Source organism: Leptonychotes weddellii, chromosome 6, assembly GCF_054177405.1.
Source record: "Leptonychotes weddellii isolate Sample4059 chromosome 6, ASM5417740v2, whole genome shotgun sequence".
In the NCBI taxonomy this organism is placed as follows: domain Eukaryota; kingdom Metazoa; phylum Chordata; class Mammalia; order Carnivora; family Phocidae; genus Leptonychotes; species Leptonychotes weddellii.
Genome location: NC_138374.1, coordinates 113,616,069 through 113,629,593, shown reverse-complemented (window position 1 = coordinate 113,629,593; position 13,525 = coordinate 113,616,069). Strand labels below are relative to the sequence as shown.

General features: G+C 39.5%; 1 protein-coding gene across 1 annotated transcript in view; it reads right to left on the bottom strand.

Moving 5' to 3' along the window:
- Window positions 1–9,976, bottom strand: part of LOC102745937 (uncharacterized) — a 37,413-nt gene extending 27,437 nt beyond the window's left edge. The window contains exon 1 of the mRNA XM_081823205.1: window positions 9,479–9,976. Coding sequence (XP_081679331.1) covers window positions 9,479–9,976 — 498 coding nt within the window. The remainder of the gene's footprint in view (window positions 1–9,478) is intronic.
- Between the last annotated feature and the right edge of the window lie 3,549 nt (window positions 9,977–13,525).

The following is a 13,525-nucleotide window of genomic DNA, read 5'->3' as shown; positions in this document are numbered from 1 at the left end:
AAAAAAAAAAAAATCCATGAACCATCAGGGAAATTTAAACACTGCTGAATATTTTACAATTTTAAGGAGTAAGTGTTCAATATTTAAGTGTGATAATGTGATTATAATTGTTTTTATTACATTTCCATCTTTTAGAAATACATACTGAAATATTTACAAATAAAAGTATGTTATATCTAGGACTGGCTGTAAAATAATCCAGTTTAGGGATGAGGAGAAAAGGACCATAAATGAAACAAAATTGGCCATGAGTTGGTAAGTTTTGAGAATTCATTTATACTACTCTCTTTACTTTTATACTTTATATTTTAAAATATTCTACAACAAAAAAGTTTTTAAAAAAATAAAAAGAAAGTGGGTCACTAGACCAAAAATTCATAAGTAACAGTCAGGTTTTATACCATATATATCATGGATATTCAGAGCATAGCAATGTAAAATACTTGCCCAAAATTGCAAGAGAATATGATTCCAAAAGATTGTCACGACATGACAATGTTTAGGATACTAAGTACAAAATCTCTAAATTCTTACACAAACCCATCCCATAACTACAACATACTATAATATTGCATTAGAAACCACACGTAGATCAATTTTCAATAGTAAGAACTAAGGATTCAGTTTTCCAATTACACTGACTCATGAAATGAATATGAGCTCATCGTTGCCTGATAAAACTTCAAGCCCCCCAAATTTACTCAGTTTGGTTACAATCTAAAATCCAAGATTTAAGAAACAATTTTTTATTTTATTTTTTTAAAGATTTTATTTTTAAGTAATTTCTACACTCAATGTGGGGCTTGAACTGAACAACCCTGAGATCAAGAGTCACATGCTCTACCGAATGAGCCAGGCAGGCGCTTCTAAGAAACAATTTTTTCAATTACACTTCAGAAGCAGGGGGGAAATCCCCAATACATTCAAAGCCTCCTGCCTCAAGTCAACAAACTGAGCAAGCTTCAAATGAGGTTTCAATTCCTTGCCCTATATAAAATTCTGGGTCAAGATCTTTAATCTGGATTTATTACTACTATGTTGAAACACTAAAGATTTATTAAAGATCCCAGACTTCCATCTTTATACCATCTTTAGGTATAAAGGTATAAATCCACAAGCATAGATGAAAACAAATACTGATGAATATAATACTTTCCCTCCAATCCCCAAGAGCCATGATGCTAAAATAGAAAATCACTACGTAGCCAATTTCCTATTATAAATGATAATGCTCTGGACAGCATTCCCAAAATTCTAGTTCATTTCTAAAATATATCAATTGCTAAGTAACAACAAGAAGCACAGAGTCAGGCATAGAGTAGACATTCAATAAATGTAAAAGAATAAATGGCAGAAGAAACTGTTTATTGGTGCTAACCTCCCAATCACTGCTCCCCTAAGGCTGCCCTCCAGTGACAGTGCTAATGAGTGGGAAATGGGCCAAACCAGAACTGGGAAATAAAATAATCTCAACTAGCTAATCAGTCCTTCAGTAATAGGACTATAACCTTTTTGCTTCCAGAGTCAAGTTTAATATTCTATAATATTCTTAACTCATAAATAATGAAACCATTTTCATTATTTTGAATTAGTCAAAAGCCAGCTTCTTAGGAGTCTTCCCATATATTTTGGGTCCTAATTTACATTTAGAATCATACTGACGGTAGATCTATTTTTTCCTTCCAAAAATCAACAGAAAGATTAACTTACCTTAATAAGAAAAAACTTCAAATAATCTCCACAAAAGCCCTCAAAAACATTTCAATTGAAACTGTTCTTTCCAAGGTTATAAATGACCAAGTCCAATAGGTTTTGTGTTTTTTTAGGTCTTCTCCTCAATTCCCTTTTACATTATTGACCATCCATCCCTTGAAACGTCTCAGTATCACTGTGCTGTCTTGGTTCTCCTCTGTATTAGTTTCCTGTTGCTGCTGCAACAAATTACCACAAAATCAGTAGCTTAAAACAGCGCATATTTATTATCTTACAGCTCTGGAGATCAGAAGTCTGAACTCAGTCTCACTGTGCTAAAGTCAAATTTTTGGCAGGGCTTGCTCCTTCTTGAGACTCTGTGGGGAGACTCCATTTTCTTGCCTTTTCCAGCCTCCAGAGGCTGCCTGCATTCCTTGGCTCACAGCCCCTTCCTCTGATCACTCCCGTCTCTTGCTTCTATCATCACATCTACCACTGACTCTGCTCTCCTGCCTGCCTCCTATCCCATAAAGACCCTTGTGATTACCTTGGACTCCCCTGGATAATCCCAGATAATCTTCCTACTTCTAGACCCTAAACTTAATCTTATCTGCAAAGTCCCTTTTACCATACAAGGTAACCTATTTACAGGTTCTGGGGATTAGGACGTGGACATCTTTGAGGGGGCATTTGCCAGCCTACCACATACTCCTACGGCTCTAATGGGAACTTCTGCATCCTCTGCCTACCACCTAATTGTTTTTTGTTCTTCTCTTTTATATTTTCTCCTCTCCTCCTCCACATTCATTGCTTCAACTCTCACCTTTATGTTAATATCCAACTCTCACATTTTAAATATGAGGAAACTGAAGCCTAGATAGGGAGGTGAGGATTAGCCTTGAATCATAGATGCCTACAGGATATTTCTACTTGGATGTCTTCAGAGCTCCTCGTCCAAAATTGGACTGACTCCTATATCCATCTGAATAACAAAATTCTTTCAGACTCACAGGCTAGAACTGTATTATACTTTCCTTTCTCATCTGCATTCTCTCAGCTGGTTCTTTCATCTGTGTCTTTCCATTCACTCTGAAATCCAAATACAGCTTCATATTCCTTAATGTTGCTTTGGTTGGGTTCACCTCCCTGCTCAAACCCACAAAATTCTTCTGCTAAGGACTCCATCAAAAATTCTTGGTCTACTGTTTGATGTTCAAAGTCTTCTAGGATGCTATCCTCACCCGTTCCCTAACCCTCCAAACGCATCCATTAGGGATCCCCGCCTTGTGTCCCCTCTGCTTGCATACCATACTTCTTCCTATCTCTCTGCCCACACTGCTCCATCATCATAGACTGTCTTCCTACGACCCTCAATTTAGGAGTGCATCTTTCCCTGTTGTCATAGAAATTATCACTCTAAAAGTAATTGTTTTTTATTTATCTGTCTCCAAACCAGACTGTGAATTTCTTGAGGGCACAAACTATACCTATCAACAAACATACACTTTAACACTAACTTACAATTATTAGGCATTCAATATAAGCAGTAAATTAACAATCTAATAAAACCTCTAACAAGGAAGATATATAGTAAAGCATATCCAAATGATGACATACTACTCAAACATCAAAAACTTTACTTTCAAAGCATATTTAATGATATAAGAAAACAATTACAAGGAAAGTTAAGTGAAAAAATCGGGAGACAGTATATGATACCAACTTTGTAAATATGCAGCTAAACACATACATATGAACTCAATATAATGTTAAAAAAAAAAAAAAACCTGAAAGGAATACACTAAATTTTAGTAGCATATATCTCTGAGTAGCCTGATTTTAAATTAATTTCAACTTTTTTTATAATGTCATTTTCTAATCTTTTTTAGAATGAAAGGCAATTTAGTCTAGTAAGAGGCAATATAAAGTTAAGAACGTGGACTCTCCAGTCAGACTGCCTGGACTTAAATAAATTCTAGCTCTGCCAGTTATTATCTGTGTGACCTTGAGCAGTGTCTCAGTTTCCCTATCTCTATAAAATCCAGACAATAATAAAAGTACCTCACTCATGAGCTGTTTTGAGTATTACACACAAGTTAATATATTAAAAGAACTTAGAAGAGTCCTTGGCTCAGAGTAAATACCACATAAGTGAGAGCTACAATTACTACTACTATAACTACTAAGGCTGCTGTTACTACTCTTCTTACTACTGTCTTAAAAAACAACTTATCACGATGTAACCATGAGAACAGCTTAAATAAAATGATAATCCCGAGTACTGGTAAGGATGCAAAGCAACTAGAACTCATACATTGCTAGGTGCAATGCAAAATGGTAGAGCCACTTTGGGAAACAGTTTGGCAGTTTCTTTTAAAGTTAAGCATTCATTGGGGCGCTTGGGTGGCTCAGTGAGTTAAGCATCCAACTCAGGTCATGATCTCAGGGTCATGGGACGGAGCCCCGCCCCGGCTCTGCGCTCAGCACAGTCTGCATGTCCCTCTCCCTCTGCTCCTCCCCCTGCTCTCTCGCTCGCTCTCAAGTAAATAAATAAAACATTTAAAAAATATATGAAACAGGGGCGCCTGGGTGGCTCAGATGGTTAAGCATCTGCCTTCGGCTCAGGTCATGATCCCAGGGTTCTGGGATCAAGTCCCGCATCGGGCTCCCTGCTAGGCGGGGAGCCTGCTTCTCCCTCTGCCTCTCTCTCTCTCTGACTTTCATGAATAAATAAATAAAACATTAAAAAATATATATATATATGAAACACTCATTGCCACAGGACTCAGTTATCCCACTGCTAGGAATTTGACCAAAGTAAAATGAAACATGTTCACACAACAACGTGTACACAAATGTTTCTAGCAGCTTTATTCATTATTACCAAAAACTGGAAATAATCCAAATGTCCTTCAACTGGTGAGTGGATAAACAAACTGTAGTACTTCCAGATGCTGGAATACACTCAGCAATAAAGACCAGTGAGCTACTGACACATGCAACAAAATGGATGAATGTCAGTGCATTACACCAAATGAAAGCAGCCAGATTCAGAAGGCTTCATGCTGTATGATTCATCTATATGGCATTGTGGTTATGGGAACAGAACATTGATGAATGGCTGCCAGGGGCTAGGGGTGGGAGGAGGAGTTGGTTCCAAGGAGCACAAAGAAATCTTGAAGACAATGATAATATTCTATATGTTGATTGTGGTAGTAGCTACACAACTGCACGTATCTGTCACAACTCACAGAACCCTACGTGCAAAACAGGTGAATTTTACTGCGTATAAAATATCCTTTTTTTTTAAGATTTTATTTATTTGACAGAGAGAGAGAAAGCAAGCACAAGCAAGGGGGAGCACGCGGAGGGAGATGGAGAAGCAGACTCCCCGCTGAGCAGGGAGCCTGATGCCGGGCTCGATCCCAGGACCCTGCGATCATGACCTGTGCCGAAGGCAGACGCTTAACCAACTGAGCCACCCAAGCATCCCTATAAAGTATACTTTAAAAATACTTAAAAATAAGCAAGCAATGACTTAATTTTAATTTACCAACAAGACCTGTCCAACCTTCTACCTTTAGCAGAATTATGCTTAAACCAAACACACTGACAGCTTGCCTATTTAAAAATACAGAGAAGATTCTATAAGCCCAAATGATAGTATACGGTTACTCTACAGGACTTTAAGAATGGGCAACAAAAATTTGGCTAGGGAACAAATAAAAGTAACTTGCATCTGTACTCAAAAACAAAACAAAACAAACAAAAAAACACCTCACCATAAAAATAAGCTTATTTTTCAAATCTGGCTTTGAGGTGCACTATGGCATGGAAACTTGGGACTAACACTCATAAGGCAAGGAGCCAGGTGCCCAACATAGTCTGATGCATCATATCAACCAATCTGAAGAGGCAAACTACTAAAATGACTCAGGATGACTATTCTAGATTCACAATAATGAAGAAGCCAATAGGATTTTCTTAATCCCATATTGCCTTGGGTCCTGACACTGAGCAGAATTCATCAATATACACAGGGTAAGGCAAAGTCATTTCACAGGTGGAACTATAAGAGAAATAAGTTGGAATAAAACTTGGAATAAAAGAGAAAGGGTTAAGAATACAAGTTTTAGGGGCACCTGGCTGGCTCAGTAGATGGAGCATGTGACTCTTGATCTCACGGTTATGGGTTTGAGGCCCACATTGGGCATAGAGATTACTTAAAAAAAAAAAAAAAAAAATTACAAATACAAGTTTTATTTCACCATACCTATTGGCACATATACATACTATTTTGTACTGAACTGAACACACTATCATCCTAGTCGTCTTCTGTCTTACTCTCACTGTGAATATAAATGGCTCTGCCTTTCCTCCTTCCCTCATCTGTTTCTGTCTTCCAGAGAAATAGATCATTTTAATCTCCCTGAAGCTACAGGGTCAGATGGAGGTAGCTGTATAATAACAGAAAATACGAGGAGTTGAATTTCCAGTCTGGGGTGTCCCTGAGGGTCCAAACTTGGACTCTGAGACCATTACAAAACTGACCTGAGTTTCTGAGTCAAGTACAGAATCATCCTCATCTCTGTGTGGACTGACATTAGTATCCACTACACCCAACACAGATACAAGCGCCAATAAAACATATTTTGAAGAAATATGCAGGCACTCATTCTAACAATTCCCAGAAAATCTCCTTTCTGAAAGCAAGCACTTGCCTCTTACAGTAGACCAATGATTTGGTAGATATAGTTTTAAGAGCCTGTATCTACACCCAGAGCACCCAAGATTTTAATACTAAGAACACCAAAATAGGTGATAACAATCAACCTTGCAAAATAAATAAATAAAAACAAAAGAAATTTCAAGAAGTACCACCCCACACAGAATTATTAACCCATACATCATGACTTATAGTGTATATTCACAAAGTAAATGGGAATTCCTCTGTGAGCAAACAAATACTTTCAAGGGTTATATAATCAGAGTAATGCCTAATTTTCATTGATAACTCTGGGATACTAAGGGCATATACAATTTATTCACCCAAGTTGGGTTAGTCTGCATCAGTTTCCAAGGCTTTCATCAGAGAAGGTCTAACCTTCGAGATATTTCTTACCTCAGTCTATTTCAAGTATTATTAATAGGCCCCCTGGAGCTTATCATTGACTCAAGCACCTCGTGGCCTAAGCAAAGTCTGCCAAGAAAGAAAGGTCTCTAAGTCAAAAGCAGCATCAAGGCACCACAACCTGAAGTATAAATCATTTACTGTGACCTTGTTGGCGGAGGAGGAGAAAAATCAACCACCAATATCACCTGGGGGTTTCTTCCAACATGCCAAGATGGTAATTCACAGTTGGTCAAGAGGCCGTGGCCAAACAAAAGGGAGAAAGAAAGCAATTCTCCGGATAATTCATACTGTGCTTATATAACAGATGGATATTTTAACGAAACAATTCAGATAATTGTACCACTCTCCATTTCACAGAAGGACAATCAGTCACAAAGTAAATTGTTCAGCTACTGGCCGCTCCAGTCTCACATTCTGAATATAACCTTTTACGTACCTTAAGAGCTCTTCAGAGCATGGAGGGACATACTGTCACTCCACGGAAACTGACTTGTAAAAGAGTTCCTGAGCCAATAAAGGCCCTTGTCTTGATTAAAACAAAGAGATAGTTTCTCAACAGAAAGTTTGTTTGGCTTCAGATCTTCAAGCAGCTTAATCTTTGGCTGAATTTGTCTCATACTGAGTATACCTATTCAATTCAACTCATTGCCAGGTCCATAAACAGGGACGAATGCCTATATTGCCTATGCTGGTGTCGTTGTTGTTAAAAACCTCATAGCTGTCATCTCCTTCCTCTCCTATTTCAAGAGATTACTGAATGTGAAGAGCATATAAAGTGAGAAGTTGTACTTCACAATCTGGGATGGTAGTTAAGATAGAAGGAAAGGCACCAAGAAGGTCAGTCTCAGAAGGGATCAGAAAAGTGGTTACTTTGTATGAAAACGAGATCTACCAGAGTGACCTCAAAGCAGGTGCTTTTCTCAGGGCATTATTAAAATATACACAGCAAGGACCAGATTCAGGTAGCACAGTCACCTTAGAAGAAACAGGGCTACTGAGTTGCACTAAGAAAACTGTCCTTTGATAGACTAGTGATTCAGTAAAGAAGCACATGGACCAGAAACTGGATTCTATTTCTCTATCATCAATGAACCCAAGAAATGGTTCCTTCCAGAAACCAGATCTCAATCCCCTTAACATCTCAAATATACTTGAAAAATAAATATTCACCTTCTCAAAGAGTCCAGAAACTTAAAATAATGAATATGGCCCTCTTAGCATCTGTCTTATTTATACTCAGCTCCTTATTAGGTGAGATATAAAGCTCTGGAATTTAAGTCTGAAAAATCTATGCCTAAGGGCAACTTGTTTCTTTTCTAATCTTGCACAAGTAACAATTTTCTAAGCTTCAGATTCCTCATCTGTAAAATGGGAATTACAACACTACTTGCCACACCTACTTCAAGAATCACTGCTGAGACTCACATAGGGGAAGACAAACGTAAGAATTTTTAAACAGCAAAGGAGTATACAAATGTTGGTTGCTACCTTAGGTGGGGCACTATTATAAGCAGGAAAAAAAAAATAGATACAAATAGGATGAAAAGAAGAGAAGGTTCTTCCATGTGAAAGAGAAGGGTTACAAACACGGTGAGGAATAATTTTAGGCTACTGGCTAATACATTCAGTGAAGTGGTATGACACAAAATGGAATTATTATTTAGAAGTGGATTCTCATGCCAACACATTCACTTTGTACACACAGAAGAAAAAGAAAAATAAGAAAGATTAGGAGTGGGTGTCCAGCTCTCAGCCCACCAAAATAACTGATGAAGTTCCATTCGGGGAGGGAGGGTGGAGTTAGTTTTGACAGTATATATTGAACATTACTGCATAGGTAAGAATACTCTTGCATAAGATGAGAGAAGTAAAAGTGTTATTACTAAGCACACCACTGTTAAGTTATCCACAACCCATATACTATAGCTATATATGGGGCATATGATTTTTATAAAAAGCTTTAAGGAAAAAAAAAAAAGACTATTCCACAAGTATCAAATAAACGTAAGTGATTCAGTAGATTGGTTCTCCATAGGAAGCTCTTAGGGAGGTAATACTCCTAAGAAGATACCCATAACAATGAGGTCAGGGGTGTTCTAGGAGCCTCCAGGAGACACAAACTGTTTATGAATCATTACAAACCAGCAAAACAGGAGGTGTGGTTTCAGAAGATTTGCTTGCCTTAACCCAATATAGGGGTTTACTCTCTGAGTGCTCTAAGATACTCTGTAATAGGGTCACACAAACAGAAAACCGAATTTTTTGAAAAGGCATCAGACAAATGACATTGACTATGCTTATACGAGTGACATGGTGTACATGCACACCAACTAGAGTGAAGATGACTAATCTATAGGGATAACACCAGGGACCAAATCATCAGTAACCATGACAACTCAAGTAGGTGGAGGGAAATACAAACACTGACCAGGCAGCGAGGTGACGCTACTCCTTCAGGTAGAGACCCTGGGGTCGGAAAAAGACTTGATTAGTGGGGGAAGCCGTGCGAGAATGAAACCGACTAGCCCCAGAGGACCAGTGTCCGTGCAGGAGGGCTCGGCGGTGACACTAACACTCCCCGTGGGCGGCCCGCAGGGGTCACAGGCTCATCTATAGGAGACTGGACGCCTGTAAGACTGAAAAGGGAGCTACCTGGTGCAGGGCTGTCAAGCCGTCCACGTTGACCGTGTTGATGTCGGCACCTCTGGCCAGAAGCTTTTTCACCTCGTCGGTGTCCCCGCTAGAGCAAGCGGCCAGGAAAACAGCACCGTCCTCGAAGCGGACCCTAGGGCTCCCGCGACGAGTCTGCGGCTGCCGCCCCGCGCCTCGTCGCTCCGCGGGTTCCTGCTCTGTCAGCGAGCCCCGCCAGCGCCGAAGCTGCTCAGCCCGCCGCATTCGCGCGGACTCTGCCCGCTTCCCGCCCAGGTGCTCTAGCTCCGCCATTGCTCCGGCCTCAGCAGCTGCTGCTGAAACTACCACCCCTGGATTGCTATTGCTGCCCCAGTTGCCGCTGCAGCTTCTCTCGGAGCGCTTCAGCCGGGAGCAGAAGGCGGAGACCCCCGCACCGCCATCTTTACTCCTCCCGCCAGTAGCACCGCCCGCACGATCCCTCGGCTTCAACACGCAGGCGCTGCCCGCGCCTCGGGTCATCACGGGACTCGTAGTGAGAGACGGGCCTTAAGGGCAGATCATGGCCTTGAGGGAACTACAAATCCCTGGATGCATCAGGGAAGAGGCGAGGACCGGCTGCTCCCTACTTCGCCGCCGGACCCAGAGGGGTCACCTTTGCCCTAAAGCTGGAACTGTGTCCCCGCCCGGCGTCAGCCTCTTCGAGCATTTCGGGAATTGTAGTTTATTCCTGTTGTGACTGCTGTCTAATCTTGGCTCCCTAATTATCACATCAGTCCTTTGCAGTGGAAAAGAGGCAGTAATTATCCCTATTTTCTATTGGGGAAAACTAGACATAAAGTACTCGAAAAACTCAAATCTACGCCCTGGCTCTAAATCTAAATCTTATTTACATTACAACGTATAATACATAACCGTGTATTAATCACAGTAAATGTAAAGGTGCATGGGGAGGAGGAGCATGGATACATATACTGCGTCCCATATTATACATAAATTCTTTCAACGAGTCACTTATATTTTAGGCCCTAAAAAGTCCAGGAAAGGATGCATCCAACGACAGTGGAAAGAATATAAAAGCTTTCAATTCAAACTGAATTCACATCCCTAAAGAAGTTACTTGATCTCCCTAAGTCTGTTTCCTGATTTGTAAAGTGAGAATAGTAATACCTCACAGAATAGTCCTGTGGATTAAATAATACATGCAAGGCTACCTAGTACTATACTTGGCACAAATCAGCTCACTACTATACTAATTAAATACTAATTTCCCTTCTTTCTCCCTCCTCCTTCTCTACCCTTTTCATGGATCTTAAATTCTTAGGAGACAGAGTGGATGCCTTCTCTTTTGTGATTTTTGCCCCCAAAGTTACAAAAAGACAACAATGGGGCATACTAAACTCCTAAGGCAGAAAGCAGGACATTTTCATATTTACAGTTAACTTGGTTATAAAACCTGTACGATTGATTTAATACCTATACCCCCCAGGGCCATAGCCCTGGACAAATATAGTTAAATGTGCTGTCCATAATGAAAGAGAACATATACAATTATTAGGTTCTGTAAGTTTTCAAATAGTCTTCTGTATGTTTAAAATTTTTCATTAAAAATTATTACAAGAGTGATTAGGGCATTGTAAAGGGAACCTTTATTATATTCCATTGTGAACATTTGTGGGTGCTTCAACTTCCCCTGAGATGAACTGAGAATTAAATGAAAAATGACACGCAAATGCAAAATATGTTTAAGAATACCATGCCTGTCCACAATATGCTTTAATTAGGTATTCTTAAATACTTTATAAATACTAATTTTCTTACTACAGAGTCTTTGTGAACAGTGAATAACAATGTGCAATAAAATAATCCAGATGTGGGGGCACCTGGGTGGCTCAGTTGGTTAAGCGTCTGCCTTCAGCTCAGGTCATGATCCCAGGGTCCTGGGAATGAGCCCCTCCTGCTCAGCGGGGAGTCTGCTTCTCCCTTTCTCCTCCCTTTGCCCCTGCCCCCGCTCCTGCACACTCTCTCTCTCTCTCAAATAAATAAAATCGTTTTTTAAAAAGATTTTGTTTATTTGACACAGAGAGCAAGCGAAACAAAGATTTTGTTTATTTGACACAGAGAGCAAGCGACAGAGCACAAGCAGGGGTAAGGGCAGAGGGAGAGGGAGAAGCAGGTTCCCTGCTCAATCCCAGGACCCTGGGATCATGACCTGAGCCAAAGGCAGACGCTTAACCGACTGAGCCACCCAGGCGCCCCAACATAATGGTTTTCTAATAAGCATTTTTAACTGGGGTAAAATTTTCAGGGATCAATAATGTTACATTTCTTTTGGCTATATTATTTTCACATTCAGAATCAGGGAAGAACTATCTGGCTCCAGTTGTATAAATAAGCTAAAATTGGCCAAGTCCAAGTTAAATCCTTCTATTTGTAAGAGGTAAACTTAAATTTCAACAGGATGAATTCAATCTCAATACTAGGAAGTTCCAGGAAATACCTTCCTTACTATGTCTATTTTATTTGCTTCCCCTCGCCCCCAAGGTTTTTAGAGTATATAATATCCTCTTTGGAGATTGTCCTAAGTTCCTTGGATAATTTAAGTGCATCCCTACCTGGAAGGAGAGGAATTTATCTTCAGCTACATGATTACAAAAAGCAGTAATAATTATTATAATCCAATTAATTTAACTGGCTCAACCAAAAAAAAGTTATGCCACAAAAAATAAAACAAAATTAATCTGTGTATAATGGCTCAAAAAGTTTTTCAAAATTAAAATCATGGAAGTTTTTTTCTTAAACATCTTCCCCCAACCAGGACTTTCTGAGAGTAAACTTATATAATCAGCCCATTAAACAAACGTGATAGTTCAGATTTACTAAATAAATATACTATACTAAAGAAAATCTTTTATACTCAAGTTGAGTAAATCCTGGCAAATAATCCTGTGTATAAATAAAATATAATTTTTGTGCTTTTAAATGTACTAAGTGAGCCGGCTATGATGCATCTATATTCTTGTGTGAAGAAACTTTTGTTAAATAATTTCCCACACATACACTTAAAAAATAAATCACAATATAAAATGATCCCTTTTTAAAAGCAATGACACGTGTACACAGGTAACGAAAAATTTTCAGCCTGGCCTCTATTCTCACCAGTTAACATACCTCCCTCTGGTGGACAAATGGAAACTGTACATTTAGCCTGTGGAGTTCTTTTTACCTTTTCTCTTTTATTCAATCCTTTCAGTTTAGTTGCCAAAATTATTGGTATTTGCTTGTTTTACGATACCATCTCTCCTTTCCCAGACTCAACACAGTTCCTGCTTTTTCTAGGAGACATTTTTTTTTTTAAGATTTTATTTATTTATTTGACAGAGAGAGACACAGTGAGAGAGGGAACACAAGCAGGGAGAGTGGGGGAGGGAGAAGCAGGCTTCCCACCGAGCAGGGAGCCCGATGTGGAGCTCAATCCCAGGACCCCGGGATCATGACCTGAGCCGAAGGCAGACGCCTAACGACTGAGCCACCCAGGTGCCCCTCTAAGAGACATTTTAAAGACTCGTTTCTCAGAGAACCACCCAAAGAAGTGATCAGTTTCAGTTCTGAAGACAGAATTGTAATTGAAATACAATTACATTTGGGGTAGGAAGAAAATAAAGAAGACATTGAAGGAATTAAAACAAAATATCCATAGTAAAATAAGCAGCCAACTCCAGATTTATGACAGAAAACACTTCTTTACAATGAGTAAATATTAACAATAAATGCAAAACCCCAGCAGCTAACTGGAAATTAGATTGGACAGTCCCAGGATTCCTTACGTTTGTAATTCATAAGCTACTTCAGTTGATTCATTCTTACAACCAGTGTGCGGATCCCCAGGTAGAATCATGGACAGAGTGCTAGTGAATGTGTGGATATCTGGAGGAGAGGTAACATACATGCAGTGGGCTCGGGGAACCAAGTGCTACTTAACACCAATGTGGACTAAATGCAGAAATCACTAGAGTGGCCAAAAGTATATTGGTTTGCAAGTTTAGAAAGACTGGCCATTACTCCTATGCC